Below are 18,068 nucleotides of genomic sequence, written 5' to 3'. Positions count from 1 at the left end.
TTCTGGGTTCTCTAGTCTGTTGTATTGGTCTGTCTGTCTGTTTTGGTATCAGTACCACACTGTCTTGATTCCTATGGCTCTGTAATATTGCCTGAAGTCTGGGAGAGTTATGCCTCCTGCTTGGTTTTTGTTTTTCAGGATTGCTTTGGCACTTCTGGGTCTTTTGTGGTTCCATATAAATTTTTGGATTGTTCGTTCTAGTTCTGTGAAAAATGTCATGGGTAATTTGATAGGGGTTGCATTGCATCTGTAGATTGCTTTGGGCAGTATAGCCATTTTTACAATATTAATTTTCCTGCCTAGGAGCATGGAATATCTTTCCATTTCTTTACATCCTCTTTAATTTCCTTGATTAATGTTGTATAGTTCTCAGAATATAAGTCTTTCACTTCCTCGCTCAGATTTATTCCCAGATATTTGACTTTTTTGGTGTGCAATTTTAAAAGGTATTGTATTTTTGTATTCCTTTTCCAGTATTTCATTGTTAGTATACATAATTGCGATGAGTTTCTGAATGTTAATCCTATATCCTGCCACTTTGCTTAATTTTTTGATTAGTTCGAGTAGTTTTGGGTTTGAGTTCTTAGGGCTTTCTATATATAGTATCATGTCATCTGCATAGAGTGACAATTTTACCTCTTCTCTTCCAATTTAGATACCTTTTATTTTTTTGTTTGTCTGATTGCTGTGGCTAGGACATCCAATACTGTGTTGAATAAAAGTGGTGAGAGTGGGCATCCTTGTCTTGTTCCAGATTTTAGTGAGAAGGCTTTCGACTTTTCTTCATTGTGTACTATATATGTAGTGGGTTTGGTATAAATGGCTCTTATTATGTTAAGGTATGTTGCCTCCATACCCACTTTGGTAAGAGTTTTTATCATGACTGGATGTTGGACTTTGTCAAATGCTATCTCTACGTCTATGGAGATGATCACGTGGTTTTTGACTTTTCTTTTGTAAATGTTGTGTATGACCTTGATTGATTTGCATACGTTGAACCATCCTTGTGAACCTGGGATGAATCCCACTTGGTCGTTGTATATGATCTTTTGTATATGTTGTTGGATTCGGCTGGCTAAAATTTTGTTGAGAATCTTTGCATTCTTCAGGTATTTTTTTGATTTCTTCTTTCATTTCTTCATTGACGCCATAGTTCAGTAGCTTGTTGTTTAGTTTTCACATATTTGTGATTTTTCCAGCCTTTTTCTTGTAGTTGATTTCTAGTTTCATTGTGATTGGAAAAGATGTTTGATACGATTTCAATCTTCAGAACATGATTAGAGACCCAAGATTGGAGGCATCACCTCCAGTATTCCTGTGCTTCTGCCCCTACCCCCTGTATGTTTCAGACCACCCACCTTCAGAGGTGCATGTGTGAAATTTTCCAGCATCCTGCTATATTGTGCAGAGGTGTCTTTATTGAGTTTTTCATGTTTTATCTGTTGTAGATTGAAAGGAAGAGACAAAGGGAGCATCTCACACTGACATGATGCCCTGATATCTTTAGAAAAAGGACTGAGAATTAGAAGATGTGAGGGTGTGGCCATTTATGAAGTGAATGCTCCCTATTAACCAGTGGGTAGCCCCTCAGATCCTGGGATTTGGCCATCTGGAGCACTCAGATTTTTTTTTTGGCTACATGCCAATACATGCTCTATGTGTGCCTAAAGAGAATTTGTAGAAAATAATCAGAACAGAACCCTGATTCCCAACAGCAATAAAATAGCTGTTCGTACAATTGGGAACAATAGTAAAATCTTTTTGTTTCTTGGTTTCTAGGCAAAAGGTCAAATCCCTGGCCAATTTCAGATATATATTTTTAAAACCTATAAATTGAAAGAGAACATGAGCTGACTTTTACCAAAGGGGTAGGAGGGAGAGGGAGAGGGAGAGGGAGAGAGACAGAGAGACAGACAGACAAGGTTTGCACTTTTAGGCACACAGTTTCACTGGATATGATTTTATTAGAGCGTAACTTCCAGATGACATATTCTTGAGTCCCAATCACTTCCTGGGTACCAAAGTTTTCCCAACTTCTCTCATTATCCATATAACTTCCCATTTGAGGGGTGTGACCATGTCTCTTTCTAGGAACACATGCAAACCTCGCATGAGAGGGAGACTAGCACTTTTTTCAACATCTATCATTCATGATATATTTTTTGTGTGTTTTTAGGGCTGCACCCATGGCATATGGAAGTTCCCAGGCTAGGGGCCAAATCAGAGCTACAGCTGTAGGCCTATACCACAGCCACAGAAATGCAGGATCCAAGCCTCATCTGAGACTTACACCACAGCTCACAGCAACCCCAGATCCTTAACTCACTAAGCAGGGCCAGTTACTGAACCCGCGTCCTCATGGATACTAGTGGGGTTCCTTATCACTGAGCCACAATGGGAATTCCTATCACTCATAATATTTTAAAGGTTCATATAATGATAGAAAAATGGTAAGTTTATATTCCTTTGTAAAATTGTTACAACAAGGCTTTTATCAACCCCTCCTTTTTTTTAATGCAATAAAGACATCTTACCTCAGAGAAATAATTCATGACTCTGTAAACCAAGTCTCCTGGTCAGAGGTCTAAAGGCCGATGCCCTTCATTGAATGGCTTGAATTTGTACAAATCCATGGTAATAACAAGGAAAGGGGTTGTTAGTTTGGGATACTTGCTGTGGTTACATCCTTTCACTGCCAATGGTTCACCCCCTTCTTTTAGAATGGAGAAACAAGTTATCAGCCTCAATAGATATTCTCAGAGCTTGGCAATTAATTTATATTGCTTTGAGGAAATTTTTCTGCATAACTTTTTTTTAACAGTTGAGTCACAGCAAATTCTGATTGCATAATTAAAAAATACAAAATAAAATCAATTGAAAATGGATTTGAATTAATGAGTTAAGTAATTTGGCTTGATAAAAATCAATATACAGAAAGTAAGTACTTACAAAGAAGCAATGCATATTTATAAAAGATAGTGGAAAAAAATTCTTTATTTCCAATCATAACTTGCCTCACTCTAATAATCGTAAATATATTGATTGGGAAGGACAGACACCTCAGTGATACAGGGGTTATGATGAAAGTGTACACTGAGTGTATGTGTATGGAAGTATAGAGGAAAGTTGTCAAATGCCAAACTTGGGTCTGAAGGAACCAAAGAAGATTGTATTTGAAATAAGTTTTAAAGGATTATTAGGTGTGAAGGAATGTGGGAGGGAACAAATGAGGGCACTGGAGGGACGGGAAATAGACATACTTAGAAAATAAAATGAAGCAATGCCAAGTAGTTAATGCTGCGAGCCACATTGGAATGGATAAGCAATGAGGTCCTGCTGTGTAGCGCTGGGAACTATATCTAATCACTTATGATGGAGCATGATAATGTGAGAAAAAAGAATCAATACATATATGTGTAACTGGGTCATCTTTCTGTACAGTGGAAAACTGACAGAATACTGTACACCAGCTATAATTAAAAAAAATCATTATATATAAAAAAAAAAAAAGAAAATGAAAAGTTCCACATCTCAAAATTGATCAATCCTACCCATCTGACTTTGACAGACATGGCTCTTTCCTGTGAGCTAAACATTTTTCCCATCTTTGCTGAAGCAAGTTGATTAAGTTTTAACTGGTTTCTTGTCTTCCTACTACAGAGAAAGTAAGAGAAAAAAGAAAGTCCATAATATACTGACAGGGCCAGTTACGTCACAGTTTTGGAGAATGAAAAGCACCATCACAGAACCTGCTGTGGCTTAGCAGATTAAGAATCCGACATAGTCTCCATGAGGATGCAGATTTGCTCTCCTACCTTGCTCAGTGGGTTATGGATCTGGCATTGCCACAAATGCAGCATAGGTCACAGATGCAGCTTAGATCCTGCGTTGCTGTGGCTTGGTGTGGGCCGGCAGTTGCATCTCCAATTCCACCCCTAGGCTGGGAACTTCCATATGATGCAGGTTTGGCTTTAAAAAGAAAAAAAAAAAGCATCATTAAAATGTCACATATTTTAGTAGCTCTATGAATAACAAATGATAACAAGAGAGATCTTTGTAATCTTTAAGCAATAGTCTCCACGAGGAGACATTTTTCTTCAGTTTGCAGCAAAGCATGTATTTAAGAAGATAAATGAAAACAACATTAATCACTAAATCGTAGCATATCTGCATGGCAGATAAGAATTGGACATACTTAAGAATTTCTGGTTTTGCCAAAGACAAAACAAAATTATTTTACCTACATTTTCCTAAGATTATTAATACAAGCCAAATTCAGTGAGCACTAAATACAGTTAATTTATTATTTCCATACAAAACTAGTCCTGACTGTATCTTACCATAAATTACCATGAAACTGATTCAGTGCTATTTTTAATTCTGCTATGTGATTTTGGCTGATAGCTTATTTTCTGTATATGTAATGAAAAATTTTTCACTATTTTCAAATATAGCTCCTTTTAGATCATTTAACTTTCTTGCCACTATCCTAAGGCCTAAATTTAGTGAAAGCAATAAAGCTTGAATTTAATCATTTTTTAAGTAGATACTTATTAAGATTCTGCTATGTAAAGACCTCTTTTTATTCAAAGGAATATAGCCATACTCCCCCCAGAATTCTGCAAAAAAAGTGATGGAAAAAAAGTCAGGAGGAGCCATCCATCTTTGACTACGTTTCTACTTTCGCTATTACCAATCATCATTTTCCCTACAATCAGTAAACCCATTTGCGTCATAATTCACTCATTTTGTTTAGTCTCTCTTCTCTGTTTGTCTTGTTACTCTCAAACATCTTTCATTTTTTTTCTTTTGGGAGTTCCCAGATTTCTCCATTTAACTAATCTGATACATAATGAAAATATTATTTGGGTTTCTGTTCTAGAGAAAAGTTATTTACCTGAATGAAGAATTTGAGCATAGCTGCTCTAAAGACAACTAAATGAAAAAGAAGTTCTGCTATGAATAGAGGAAAAACAGAAAATTATTTTATGCTTTTATTCCTCCATAAAGAAATTTAATTATTTGCACACTATGTGTAGACCAAGGTAGAAGTGTGAAAGAGAAAACTAAAGAAAAAGAGGCACAGAATCTATGGGAAAATAAATATTTAAAATAATATTTAAAAGGCTTAAATTATTGCATTTGTATTTAATCTTAGTTCTGTAAAAACAGAATACGGAAAGGTGATATAAGTAATTCAGAGAAAAGCACTAGTTAAATAATATTGGAACAAAGTAAGTTAACACGCAATAAATGATATTAACGGGCTTCAGTACATAGAGTTTGCCTAAGAAAGAACAAATAAAAACCTTAGCTATAATTATTTTAAAGGTGACTCTTAAAAACAGATTTTAAACAACAAAGCCTTGGTAGAATTCTCAATCAAATTCACCTTGTCTGCAGCAGAACTCTTATATCAAGCATGCAAACTACAGAGGTTAATATTTTTGAGATGAAGATTTGGGGCAGATCTAAGTGAACTAAACTCTACAAAACCCTGAAGAGAATGGAGAGATTGCTGACCTCTTCTCAGAGTTTACTCTATGAACTCAGGGCTGCCCCTCCCTGGTCACAGGGCACTGCTCTTGCTACCCTGGATATGCATTTCCATCTCCAGGAATGGAGATATTTGGTTCCACCAGCTTGCACGCATGCGTGTGCACACACACTCAGAAATACACTGACATGCATGCTCACTCATACACACACACTCACCAAGACACACGCGTACAAATACCTCACACACTCATACTCACACAGAAGCATATTCTCACTATCACACTCACCCACAATACTCTCACAAAACACTGACGCACTCAGATACACTCATATACTGTCACACACATGCACTGACACACACTATTACACGCACAAATTGATACACACACACACACACACACACACACACACACACACCTTCACCTTCCTGCTCATCTGCAGGTCCCAGATGAGGTACCCTCCTGCTGCCCAGCCTTGTCCTGGTGCCCTAGCACCTACACACTAAGCCAGCAGCTCTCCAGAGAGCCACACACTCAGCTCACTGCCACCCACCTGACTATAAGATTACTGAGAACAGAAGCTGTGTTTTTCATATAACCTCCTAGGTGCCTGGCTCATAGTGAGTTCACAGAAAATGTGTATTAGTAAGGAAGTGATACTTTGATGATTCTGATCTGATGATCTGATCTGATTCTTCTGCTCTGAATTGCTGGGATCTCTCTATTTCTCTTTCTCCCTGTTCTCCTGTCTCGCTGTTTTTCTTTCTTTGAAAGTTTACAATTCAGTCTTTAATATGACTGTATCTATTCTATTTTTATTACTCTTGCTATTTACATACTTACATGTTACTGTGCTGTTAGAATGCAGAAGCTTTACAGTTCTTAAGACTGATTGCAAAGGACATCTGCTTGCTGGTACAAGCCCTAACCCTCTCATTAATGTGATGGGAGACATCCCTGGCCCTGGCCCTTATAGAAATACCAAATCGAGTCCTCCTTGAGATGGTCAGCTCTAGCTTCATAGAAGCCCTTTACTGTATGGTTGTTTTCTTCATCTCCTTTAATCCTAGGGCAAAAGAGTTACTAGAAGGAGTATTTCTTTAATCTCTAGGCATGCACTGCCTTATTATTTAAAGGGAATGTTGGCACAAAGGTGCATTGTCATATTTAACACTCTTCTTTTTATCCCAAACAGCATAGTATATATTCTCCTCTCCATCTATGGCATTCTAGAAATACTAGTAGTAGAGTCATGCAGATGAGACGTCATTTGCAAACGATTTCACTGATGATTTAAAATTGTGGAATTCGGAGAAACATTCAACATTGAAATGTAAGAAGAGCAGTTCCCTTTGGGGTGCAGCGGGTTACAAATCCAACTAGTATCCTTTAGGATGTGGTTCAATCCCTGGCCTCGCTCAGTGGGTTGGGGATCCAGTGTTGCCATGAAATGTGGTGTAGGTCACAGACTGGGCTCGAGTCTGGTGGTGCTATGGCTGTGGTGCAGGCCAGCAGCTATAGCTCAGATTTGACCCCTAGTCTGGGAACCTCCATATGTTGTGGGTGTGGCTCTAAAATAAAAAGCAAAAAATGAAAAAATGAAAAATAAAATGTAAGAAGAAAAAATATAGCCATATTGTCTCCCTTAGCAGAAATGACAAGGGTTTCTAGTACAGCATGGAAATTGGCTTAAGATTTTGATTTGTTGCTATAAAATCTTTCAAAACCATTATAAATTTTATAAGTTTTTTATATATCTAATAAAATTATTTTCAATATATGCTGTTGTTGCTCCTGTAAAATTTTTCTATGAAGGCTGGCATTCCCTCACTAGAAAAAAAAAAGATTTTTTTTTTTTTTTTAGAAAGCTGTGAGCCTCAGCAATACCTTTTTTATTATAATAGTGGCTTTATGGCTGGAAAGGATTATTTTCTAGGTTCTGGACCCAGCCTCTGACTTCCCTTGAGCATGGAGCCAGGCTCATGTGAGAACTGACTTTCTCGTTGACTTAGGTAGATGCTGTTTCTCACACATCAACGGATGATCCCTGAAGGATGCAAAAAACACATCTTTTGTAAAGAAAAATCACCTTTGTGATTGGAACATGGGAACTATGGTTGTCATTCGAATAGTACCCTGTGAGAGATTGTGGGCTGTTTTTATTTCCTAACACTATTTTACAGTCTTGATAAAATTAAAAATAACATGACAAATTTGGCTTGACGTCTCATTGATCAAACCTATTTTTGATGCTAAGGAGCTGTGACTAAGTACAGGAAGAAAGCATTACCCAGGTTTCATGGTGTTGACCATTGGGCAGAGCAGTTGATACTGGAATCCCTGGAGTCAAGAAAACTTGTCATGGGTAACTTTTTCATGGGGATTTAAAATGTCAAGGCAAAGGCAGGAGTGCTGTCCATGGAGAAGAACAAGAGATCTGAAGGAAATCTATATTAAACTACTCTAGTACAGATTTATCTAGTACATGAAAAAGTCAGACGTTTCTCTGGGTGGGTGTCAATGGAAAGCTCTTATCCATTTTCCATGAATCAGTTTGAGCGCTTGGTCCAGAGTTTAACCTCAGGCTCTTTCGAATCTCTGCATACAAAGACAGTTAGAAGACTTGGGTTCCAGTTCTGCCTTGGTGCTGACTCCCCATGATGTGATCTAAGACCCAGATATGGCACTAATGCTTGGCTGTCTCACCCACACAGGACTTATATTAAGACCCAATTCAGCCATGTTTGTAGAAGTGTTGATACCACAAGGTTCTGTACAGTTGTAACATGTTCTAATGTTTCAAGCAAAGAAAAAACTTGCAAATATAAAGAAGTTGGGAAATAATGGGAGTGACAAGAGAGTTACCTAATCAGTATCTTAGATAATTGGAGTTTTCTAAAGGGGAATGTTATTTTTAATACCTTACCCCAATTTTTTTTTTAAGTAAGGATAGCCATTTTTGATGTTTGTAAAAGAAAAGTGATCACATTCTTTTGCTGATCTGTGATCCACCATAATTCAGAAAGACTTGGGGATCAGACCTTTACCCTACACAAATTCAGGAAAGCGTTCACTTGTGTAGTCTAGTTTGACATTTTTCAACTATTCACTTATATATATATATGTTTTTATATTTAATTAATTTTTCCAAGTAATTTCTCTCCACAAACCAAATCAATCTAAACTATACTGAATAGTAAACAAATCTTCTCAGTCTGTTAGTTATAATCAAGAAAAAAATACATTGGAGTAACTTAAAATCACTTTATTTTTTATTTTAATTTTTTTTATTAAAGTATAGTTGATTTCAATGTTATGTCAGTTTCCATTGTACAGCATAGTGAGTCAGTCATACATATATATATATACATTCTTTTTCTCATACTATCTTCCATTTTGGTCTATCCCAAGAGATTGTATGTAGTTCCCTGTACTGTACAGCAGGACCTCATAGCTTATCCATTCTAAATGTAATAGCTTGCATCTACCAAACCCAAACTCACCATCCATCCCACTTCCTCCCCACTCCCCCTTGGCAACCACAAGAATATTCTCTATGCCCGTGATCTGTTTCTGTTTTGTAGACAGGTTCATTTTTGCCATATTTTAGATTCCACATATAAGTGGTATCATAGTAAAACATAATGAATGTTTAATGTCACACCATGGAAAACTGTTGTGGAGATTTTTAAATTTCACTTCTTGAATATAGATCTTAGGTTTTCCTAAGGTAGATTTTTAATCTACCAGGTAGATAGTGCTCACTGCTTCCCTGGAAAACTGGTCCAGAAAGCATGCCTCCCCCATCATTCCCATTCAGCACTGCCTGACTTTGGTCCTGTGCTCACTTTCAGAGCTGGAGGCTGAGGAGTGGTGCAAACATCTCTGCATGGAGTGTCTGGGGACCAGGCTGAATGACATCAGCCTTGGGGAGCCTGATCTTCTGGCGGCAGGAGTGCAGCGGGAACAGAATGGTAAGTGAGAGTCTCCTTCCATCCTTTTCAAGTGCACTAGGAGTTGTAGGACTTGGAAACTGGAGAGAACTTCAGAAATGTTCCAGACCCATCTTTTTTAAAGGAAATAAACCAATCAATCTCAATTGTTAAGGGGATTTCTCAAGACTACATAGCAATACTAAGGTACAAGTCTCTTGCTTTCTTGCTCTGTGACATTGCCATGTATCTCCATAAATAACCAGTAAGGTAAATCATTATATGTAAGGTTTAGAATGGACAGCATCCCTACATTTTCTTCTTTAAGAATTGTTATAGATTTAGAATCTAAATTAACAAGTTTGGCTTATGTTATTTTTCAATAGATTTTAGAGAATGTGGCTAGTATTAGGTCTTTGCTCAAGCTACCATAACAGAATACCACAGACTGGGTGGCTTGAACAACAGAAATTAATTTCTCACAGTTCTGGAGGGCGAGTTCTCATGTGTCCCCATATGATTGGGGGAGAGAGAGAACAAGCTCTCTTCTGTCTCTTATAAGGGCACTGACCTGCTATGAGGTCCCCACCCTCTTGACTGCATCTAAAGTTAATTACCCCAAAGACTCCATCTCCAGTCACCTTGACCATTAGTGCTTCAACCTACAAAGTTTAGGAGGCATAATTCAGTCCATAGTGTACTACCCATAGGGAAGTACAGTGCTTGAAATCTCTGGGTATAACAAAATTGAGGTTTTTGTGAGGTATTGTTTTAACTACTGCACTCTTCCCTAATTTAGCATTTCTGATATTTCTTAAGAATTTATGCTGCTTCTTGATTAACACCTCTAAAGAATGAAGTCAGAGTAATGTCATGAGTTTTTTTCCCCCTCCCTTTTTAGAAAAATATTATCATCTCCAGAAGATCTAGTAGTACGAAAATAGAAACTTTCCAGTGTTGTTAATTTCTGATGGCTAGTTTTATTGAAATGGTTGAGCAACATTGATAAAGCTTAACACTAATCACTAAAAAGAAATTCTAGAATGACTTGTGGTTTATAAACTAGACAGCACAGGTGAAAGTGCATCAGAATAACACAGTGATTATGATCTTTTTATAGCTAATATTATTCTAACAACCATCATTGTCTAATAGCCCATTAAAAAGCACTGGTTTTTGTTTTTTTACTAAACTGAAAAAAAAAAAGTTTTTCCCACTAGCTGATCACAAATATATCTGAGCACTGACATTGCCCATGTTGGTCATCTCAGAAAGTCAGAACGAGGTTTCTGTGGCACTTTTTCTAGCTTCCTTTTAATATTCCAGATTCTTTCCCACGCTTTCTTGGATTTCGTCTCTCCAATTTATTTTCTCAGAACTGTGCTAAGTACAGAACATCTATAATCATGTTGTTTAAAATATGCTGCTCATTCTCAATTTAAGAAGGAAAAAATTCTTACTGATGAATATTCATTAAGTTTCACATGAAGAAAATATGAAGAGAGTTAATAAATTTGGCTGTAGGTGGAAGTATCATTGTGTGTGGCTTGTTTGGTGTGAATTGTAAGCTTTTACTTTAAAGATCTAGTGTTATCTCTGCTTTCCATCCAGATGGGTAATGCACTTCTTTGGCTTATTGTGTTTTTATTTCTAATTTGATAATAATTTCAAAGCAATTTGCCTAAAACATAAAGGGAAAATTTTAATATATATTTTTTAAGGGTATGACAAACAGGGAATTAAATGCTAGAGCTATTTAAAAAACACAAGCAGGTATAGCCTAACATGTAAACTTTTCAGGACACAATTTGAATGCAGGCAGCACCCCTTAATTAGCACTATTTTCTAAGTCTCTTCTTATTTCAGTTTTCTAATGTGTAAAAATGAACTAATACTCATTTATGGTGTTGTCATGTTGGTTACCTGAGACAATATAAAATGAAGACTAACTCTCATGCTTAACTTAATTTTTTTGAAAGAAGCACATTTGTTTAAGCACAAGTAGAAATAAAGAAATCAAAGTCTAATTCCTACATATTCTTTAGAGAAGACATGAAATTACAGTAATATCCAAGGCCATAAATGCTTTTCTTAAGTTTATTTAATAATCCTAAACTCATACAAAAGGTTATATATGCTTTTATTATTTATTTATTTATTTATTTATTTTTTGTCTTTTTGCCTTTTCTAGGGCTGCACCCGGCCATGTGGAGGTTCCCAGGCTAGGTGTCTAATCGGAGCTGTACCCGCCAGCTTACCCCACAGCCATAGTAACACGGGATCCGAGCTGCGTCTGCGACCTACATCACAGCTCACGGCAATGCTGGATCCTTAACCCACTGAGCAAGGCCAGGGATTGAACCCGCAACCTCATGGTCACTAGTTGGATTTGTTAACCACTGCCCCATGATGGGAACTTCTAAAAATATTTTTAATGTATGAGTAATTATTTAGTTAGAGAAGGTAGTGTTTGGTTCATTTAAGTGACCCCCTAAAAATTAATGATAACCGTAAAGAATTTGACACAGTGCTCATGCACGCGCGCACGCGCCCGCACGATCCTGAGATTCTTCAAGGATTAGCATTACAAATTAAACTTGGATGGAAGGATTTCCTTTCCCTAGGAAGCACCTCTACATGGGTGAATTTCTCTCTTTGGGTACCAGGGCCATAAACATATCCACTGCTCAAGCTCTCGTACACTTTCTTTAAAGTGCTTCCTCAAGTTCAGGTAATAGCATCTTTCCTCTGTTTTTCCCATTCCATTGAGGACTAGCTAAAACTTTGGCAATAGTAATTCATGCGACAGGAGAACATGAAAGTCATAAATCTTGATAAAATATCAGGACTGCAGATTCTACTATTCTAACTTAAAAGTCCAGTGGATGTGTGCATATATGCTGCCTGGGACACACACACATACATACATGATTGGCACAATTCGTTACTTGCATGCCCAGACTTTGTCACTTCCTAATCCACAGACCTCTCCTGTAAATATGGTAATCCCATTTCAGAGTCCTTCCTGAATAACTCCCAGTCTATAAAACCTTGTACTAAAGACTAAGAATATTCTTTATGTAGGAATTAGGGTTTAGAATAGAACCCTCTCCCTTTGGCCCCAGGATGGCTTTAGGGACACACCTGTTCCTTAGGTGGTATACCCACTCATTGTATTATGTGTGGGGAAAGTGTTTGTTGTTTTCAGCTTGCTAATTGAAGTATTTCAAAAATAAATTTATTGCTTAAAGCTGTCCTTTAATTGTTTTCAATCGTAACACCTCTTAAACAAAATATTTAGCTTCCTTATACATGTTTGAAGTTATTAATGTGTACAGATCAGAATAAATCCTTTTTGAAAGATTTGTCATTACAGATTCAGTTTTTTTCCCTTAAGGCATTTTAGTGCTAAATTCTAAACTTTATTTTTCATCAGAGACATTATTTTAATGTTTTATCAGTGATGTGCTTAGATTTATTGAAATATATGCTAAGGGATGAGACACACATGCGTGTGAACTGATGTAATCATTGTGTTACTGTAGCTTGTGGTGGTCTTGTGGTATCCTGTCCTCAAGGGGAAACTTGCTGTTTAGTCTTGACCACAGCATTTTTTTCTTTATTATAGTATAGCTGATTTACAATGCTTTTTTTAAAATTTCTGTTGTACAGCAAAGTGAACCATCCACACACAGTTCCCTGTGCTGTATAGTAGGGCCCCATTGCCCATCCATTTCAGCCATAACAGTTTGCATCCAAAAACCCTGAACTGCCCATCCGTCCCTTCCCTGCACAACCTCGGGAACCGCAAGTCTGCTCTCCTTATCATCATCTGTTTCTGTTATGTAGATAGGACATATGTGCCACGTTTTAGATTACACAAATGAGTGATATCATATGGTATTTGTCTTTTTCTTTCTGGCTTACTTCACTTAGTATGAGAATATCTAATTTCATCCAGGCTGCTGCAAATGGCATTGGTTTATCTTTTTTATGGCTGAGTAGTATTTCATTGTATTACGTACCACATCTTCTTGATCCATTCATCTGTCGATGAACATTTAGGTTGTATCCATGTCCTGGCTATTGTGAATAGTGTAGTGAGGAACATAGGGGTGCATGTATCTTTTTCAGTGGAAGTTTTTCTGGATATATGCCCAGGACTGGGGTTTGCGGGATCATATCATAGTTCTATATTTAGTTTTCTGTGGTACCTCCATACTCTTTTCCATAGTGGTTGTAACAATTTACATTTCCACCAACAATGAAGGAGGGTACCCTTTTCTCCACACCCTCTTTAGCATTTGTTGTTTGTTGACTTGTTAATGATGGCTGTTCTGATTGGCATGAAGTGGTACCTCATTGTAGATTTGATTTGCATTTCTCTGATAATTAGAGATGTTGAGCATTTTTTCATGTGCTTGCTGGCCATTCAGATGTCTTCTTTGAAGAATTGACTATTTAGGTCTCCCATGTTTCAATTGGGTTGTTTGTTTTTTTGTTGTTGAGTTGTATGAGGTGTTTGTATATTTTGGATATTAGGCCCTTGTCTGTTACATCATTTGCAAAGATTTTCTCCCATTCTGTGGGTTGTCTTTTTGTTTTTTTAATGGTTTCCTCTGCTGTGCAAAAGCTTTTGAGTTTAATTAGGTCCCATTGGTTTAGTTGTGTCTTTATTGTCATTATTCTAGGAGGTGGATCAAACAAGATGTTGCTGTGATTTACGTCAAAGAATGTTTTGCCTATGTTTCCCCATAGGAGTTTTATAGTATCTGGCCTTATATTTAGGTCTTCAATCCATTTTGAGTTTATTTTTGTGTATGGTGTTAGACAGTGTTCTATTTTCATTCCTTTACATGTAGCTTTCTAGTTTTCCCAGCACCATTTATTGAAGAGACTATCTTTCTTCCACTGTATATTTTAGCCTCCTTTGCCATAGATTAGTTGATCATTGGTGCTTGGGTTTATTTTTGGGCTTCTTTTTCAATATTGTTTTGGCTCTTCTTCTTCTCTTTTGTTTCCATTCAAATTTTAAAATATTTCGTTCTAGTCTGTGAAGAATGTCCTTGGTGTTTTGATGGGGATTGCATTGAATATGTAGATTGCCTTGGGTAATATAGTCATACACAGGTGAATTTATTAAACTTTCAGAGAAGAATTAAGTAGTTATTCTTCTGAAATTCTTTCAAAAAAACAGCAGAGGAAGGAACACTCCCAAGCTTATTCTGTGAGGCCACTATCACCCTGATATCAAAACCAGACAAGAATACTACAAAGTAAGAAAATTACAGACCAATATCACTGATGAACATAGATGTAAAAATCCTCAACAAAATCTAGCAAACTGAATCCAAATGTATATTAAAAGGATCATACACCATGATCAAGTGGGATTTATCCCAGGGATACAATGATTCTTCAATATCCACAAATCAATCAATGTGATGTATCATATCAACAAAATGAAAAATAGGTGTTCCCGTCCTGGCTCAGCAGAAAAAAAATCTGACTAGTACCCAAGAGGACACAGGTTCAATCCCTGGCCTTGCTCCGTAGGTTATGGATCCAGCATTGCTGTGAGCTGGGTGTAGGTCAAAGACACGACTTGGATCTGGTGTTACTGTGTCTGTGGCATAGGCCAGAGGCTACAGCTCCAATTCAAACCCTAGCCTGGGAACCTCCATATGCCATGGGTGCGGCCCTTAAAAAAAATACTAAAAAATAAAAACCATATGATCATCTCATCAGATGCAGAAAAGGCTTTTGACAAAATTCAACACTCCTTTCTGATAAAAACTCTCCAGAGAGTGGGCATAGAGGAAAACTACCTCAACATAATAAACAACCATATGTGGAAAAAAAGCACAGCTAATGTTATTCTCAATGGTGAAAAACTGAAAACATTTCTACTAAGATCAGGAACAAGACAAGTATGCCCACTTTCAGCACTATTATTCAATATAGTTTTGGAAGTTCTAGCCATAGCAACCAGAGAAGAAAAAGAAATAAAAGGAATCCACATTGGAAAAGAAGAAGTAAAGCTGTCACTGTTTGCAAATGACATGATACCATATCCAGAAAACGTTAAAGACCAGCACCAGAAAACTCTTATAACTCATTGCTGGATTTGGCAAAGTTGCAGGCTACAAAATTAATACACAGAAATCAATTGCATTTTTATATACTAACAATGAAAGACTAGAAAGAGAAATCAGAGAAACTATCCCATTTACCATCACATCAAAAAGAATAAAATACCTAGGAATAAACCTACCTAAAGAGACAAAATATCTATACTCTGAAAACAATAAGGTGCTGATGAAAGAAATCAAAGATGACACAACCAGATAGAAAGCTATGCCATGCTCTTGGATTGGAAGATCACAGCATTTTTTTGACATTCAAAATTGCTACTTCTCTTCTAGTGTTTTTCTGATGCTTCAAACACCTTGGTCTTATTTACCCTGAGACCAGCTAAAAATAAACATATAGGCAAATAATTTTTAAAGGTATAGTATGTGTTGCTAAGATAAAAATGGTTATTGATTAAATCTTTACTATAATCATCTTTATCTAGTGCTTTCAGCTGCTTTCCTATTGATTCAGAATCCCTCATGGTACAGGGTAAAGTAGGGGAACACAAGCGCAGATGTGCACACACATACAGACATACACACACACTCACACAGACTTCAGATAACAATTGCAACAAGAAAGTGCATATTAAGTAGACATTTTGAACTTTAAATTCTTACAACTTTTGGAATCTCTGATCTTTGAGTAGTGTTTAAGATAGCCTGCACTGGCCTTAAAAAATATTAATGTACTATGTTCCAACCATAGTTGTTTATAAAGGGGGATCACATAATAGCAATTCTAGAAAACAAATGTTACATATTAATAATTAATAACAGAAGTAAGCATCATAACCCAGAAGCAACTCACTTGTATGAAATTCTGAAATTCTGCTGTCGCAGTTGGAAGTAGACTCAAGCATATGTCCATTTTGTTATTGATACAAGAGATCATCATTAACAAACAAAATGGAAAATTAATCTCAGACTTTGCCATCTGGCTAATGCAGAGTCAGACATGAGGGTTTGGTTTTTTCCAGAACCTAGAGTCCCTGCTTATGAATGGGCTAGAATTGGCATTGATTCCTACTTTAGCCTAGGACTATGTGTATAATCTTTCTCCAGAAACAAAGCAGTATTCTAGTGTTGTTTCTAAATTATTTACTTCAGTTTTCATAGTAACCATGTTCCCTACATTCCACTCAGACACCCTTGTATGTAATTCACTCATTTATTATTCACCCACCAAACATTTTTCTATGCAGAAACTAAGCTGAGGAAATGTAAAATTATATAAAATATAACCATTACATTTAAGAAGCTCACAGAGTAGTGAGAAAGACAAATCTCTAAGCAAAGTGTTTTAGTCACTGTTTTTTTTTTTGTTTGTTTATTTGTTTTGTTTTTAAATAATGCTGTGTTCCTGGTCATACAAAATCCCAACAGCACTGTCTTGGAAGCCTGTCTTTATCATTCATGCAGAGGCAGGTTTACTAGATGCAGCAGATTTAGACTGGTGATGCTGAGACTGGCTCTGGGCTGCCGATAATGTCTACCTCTCTTCCATGTGTCTCTCCTCCTTACACTAACGCTTCCTTCCTAAGGCATGTTCTCAAAACAAAAACAAATAGGGCAAGAGATCAAGCCCAGACTTGCAACACAATTTAAGTCTTTGCATGTGTCCTTTCACTGACATTCAATGGCCAAAGCAAATTCTATGCCCAAGCCCAAAGTTAAGGGGTGCAGAGGTATACCCCACCTGTGAGGCTACAACATGGCCTACAACATCTGATCTAACATGAGAGGAAGTTAAGAAGTCATTTGAGAAAAACGATACAATAGACATGCTAAAATAAAAATAAAAATGCTGTGGTATAGGTATGATCAATTCTAATCAGAGCAGCCTACCGTCTTTTTTAAAAAAATTTTTTATTGCCCTAAATAAGATTTCTCAATCAGGTATGTATGAAATTCTTAGTGTCCATCAATAGTTAAGGCAATTTTTAGTGGGCCCTACTCATGTGGAAAATGAACAGTTAATGACAAAACAATAACAACAGCAAAATTTTCTTTATTTTGATCTTTTCTCCAGTTTTTCAAAAGTGATTTAGGGTAAGTCATATTCACTCTTATACGCATTCTTTATAATTAGTAATGAAATAGTGTTCCAGGTTTATTTTTTGCCCCTAGGATAACAGTGAGCAAAACCAGCTTCTGCCTGGGGAAAAGATTCCTTGCATAGATAGCTATGTTTGAGTTTCTAAATGCCATCCACACACTCTACTAGTATTTCCCAAAGTGAGTTCAGCAAATACTATTGCTGCTACAACTTGCCCTCTGAAGTGAGGGGATCAGTGAATTTAATACTGTATCACACTCTTGTGAATTAAATCGTGCTCCCCTCCAAAATAAGGATGTCAAGGTTCTAACCCCTCAGTATCTCAGAATATGACCTTATCGGAAATAGGATCCTTACCACGAATCAGGTTTAAGCAAAGTCTTTAGAAAGAGCCATAACCCACTATGACATAAAATGTCCTTATCAAGAAGGAAAACTTGTACAC

General features: G+C 36.8%; 1 protein-coding gene across 5 annotated transcripts in view; it reads left to right on the top strand.

Annotated features, from left to right (window-relative positions):
• DOK6 (docking protein 6) overlaps positions 1-18,068 on the top strand; it is a 402,546-nt gene that overhangs the window by 182,493 nt on the left and 201,985 nt on the right. For all 5 annotated transcript variants that reach the window (XM_021099328.1, XM_021099323.1, XM_021099326.1 and 2 more), the window contains exon 4: positions 9,353-9,472. In XM_021099328.1, the coding sequence (XP_020954987.1) occupies positions 9,353-9,472 (120 nt within the window). The remainder of the gene's footprint in view (positions 1-9,352; positions 9,473-18,068) is intronic.

This window comes from Sus scrofa, chromosome 1 (assembly GCF_000003025.6).
Source record: "Sus scrofa isolate TJ Tabasco breed Duroc chromosome 1, Sscrofa11.1, whole genome shotgun sequence".
NCBI classification, from domain to species: domain Eukaryota; kingdom Metazoa; phylum Chordata; class Mammalia; order Artiodactyla; family Suidae; genus Sus; species Sus scrofa.
This window is presented reverse-complemented; position numbering and strand designations above follow the sequence as displayed.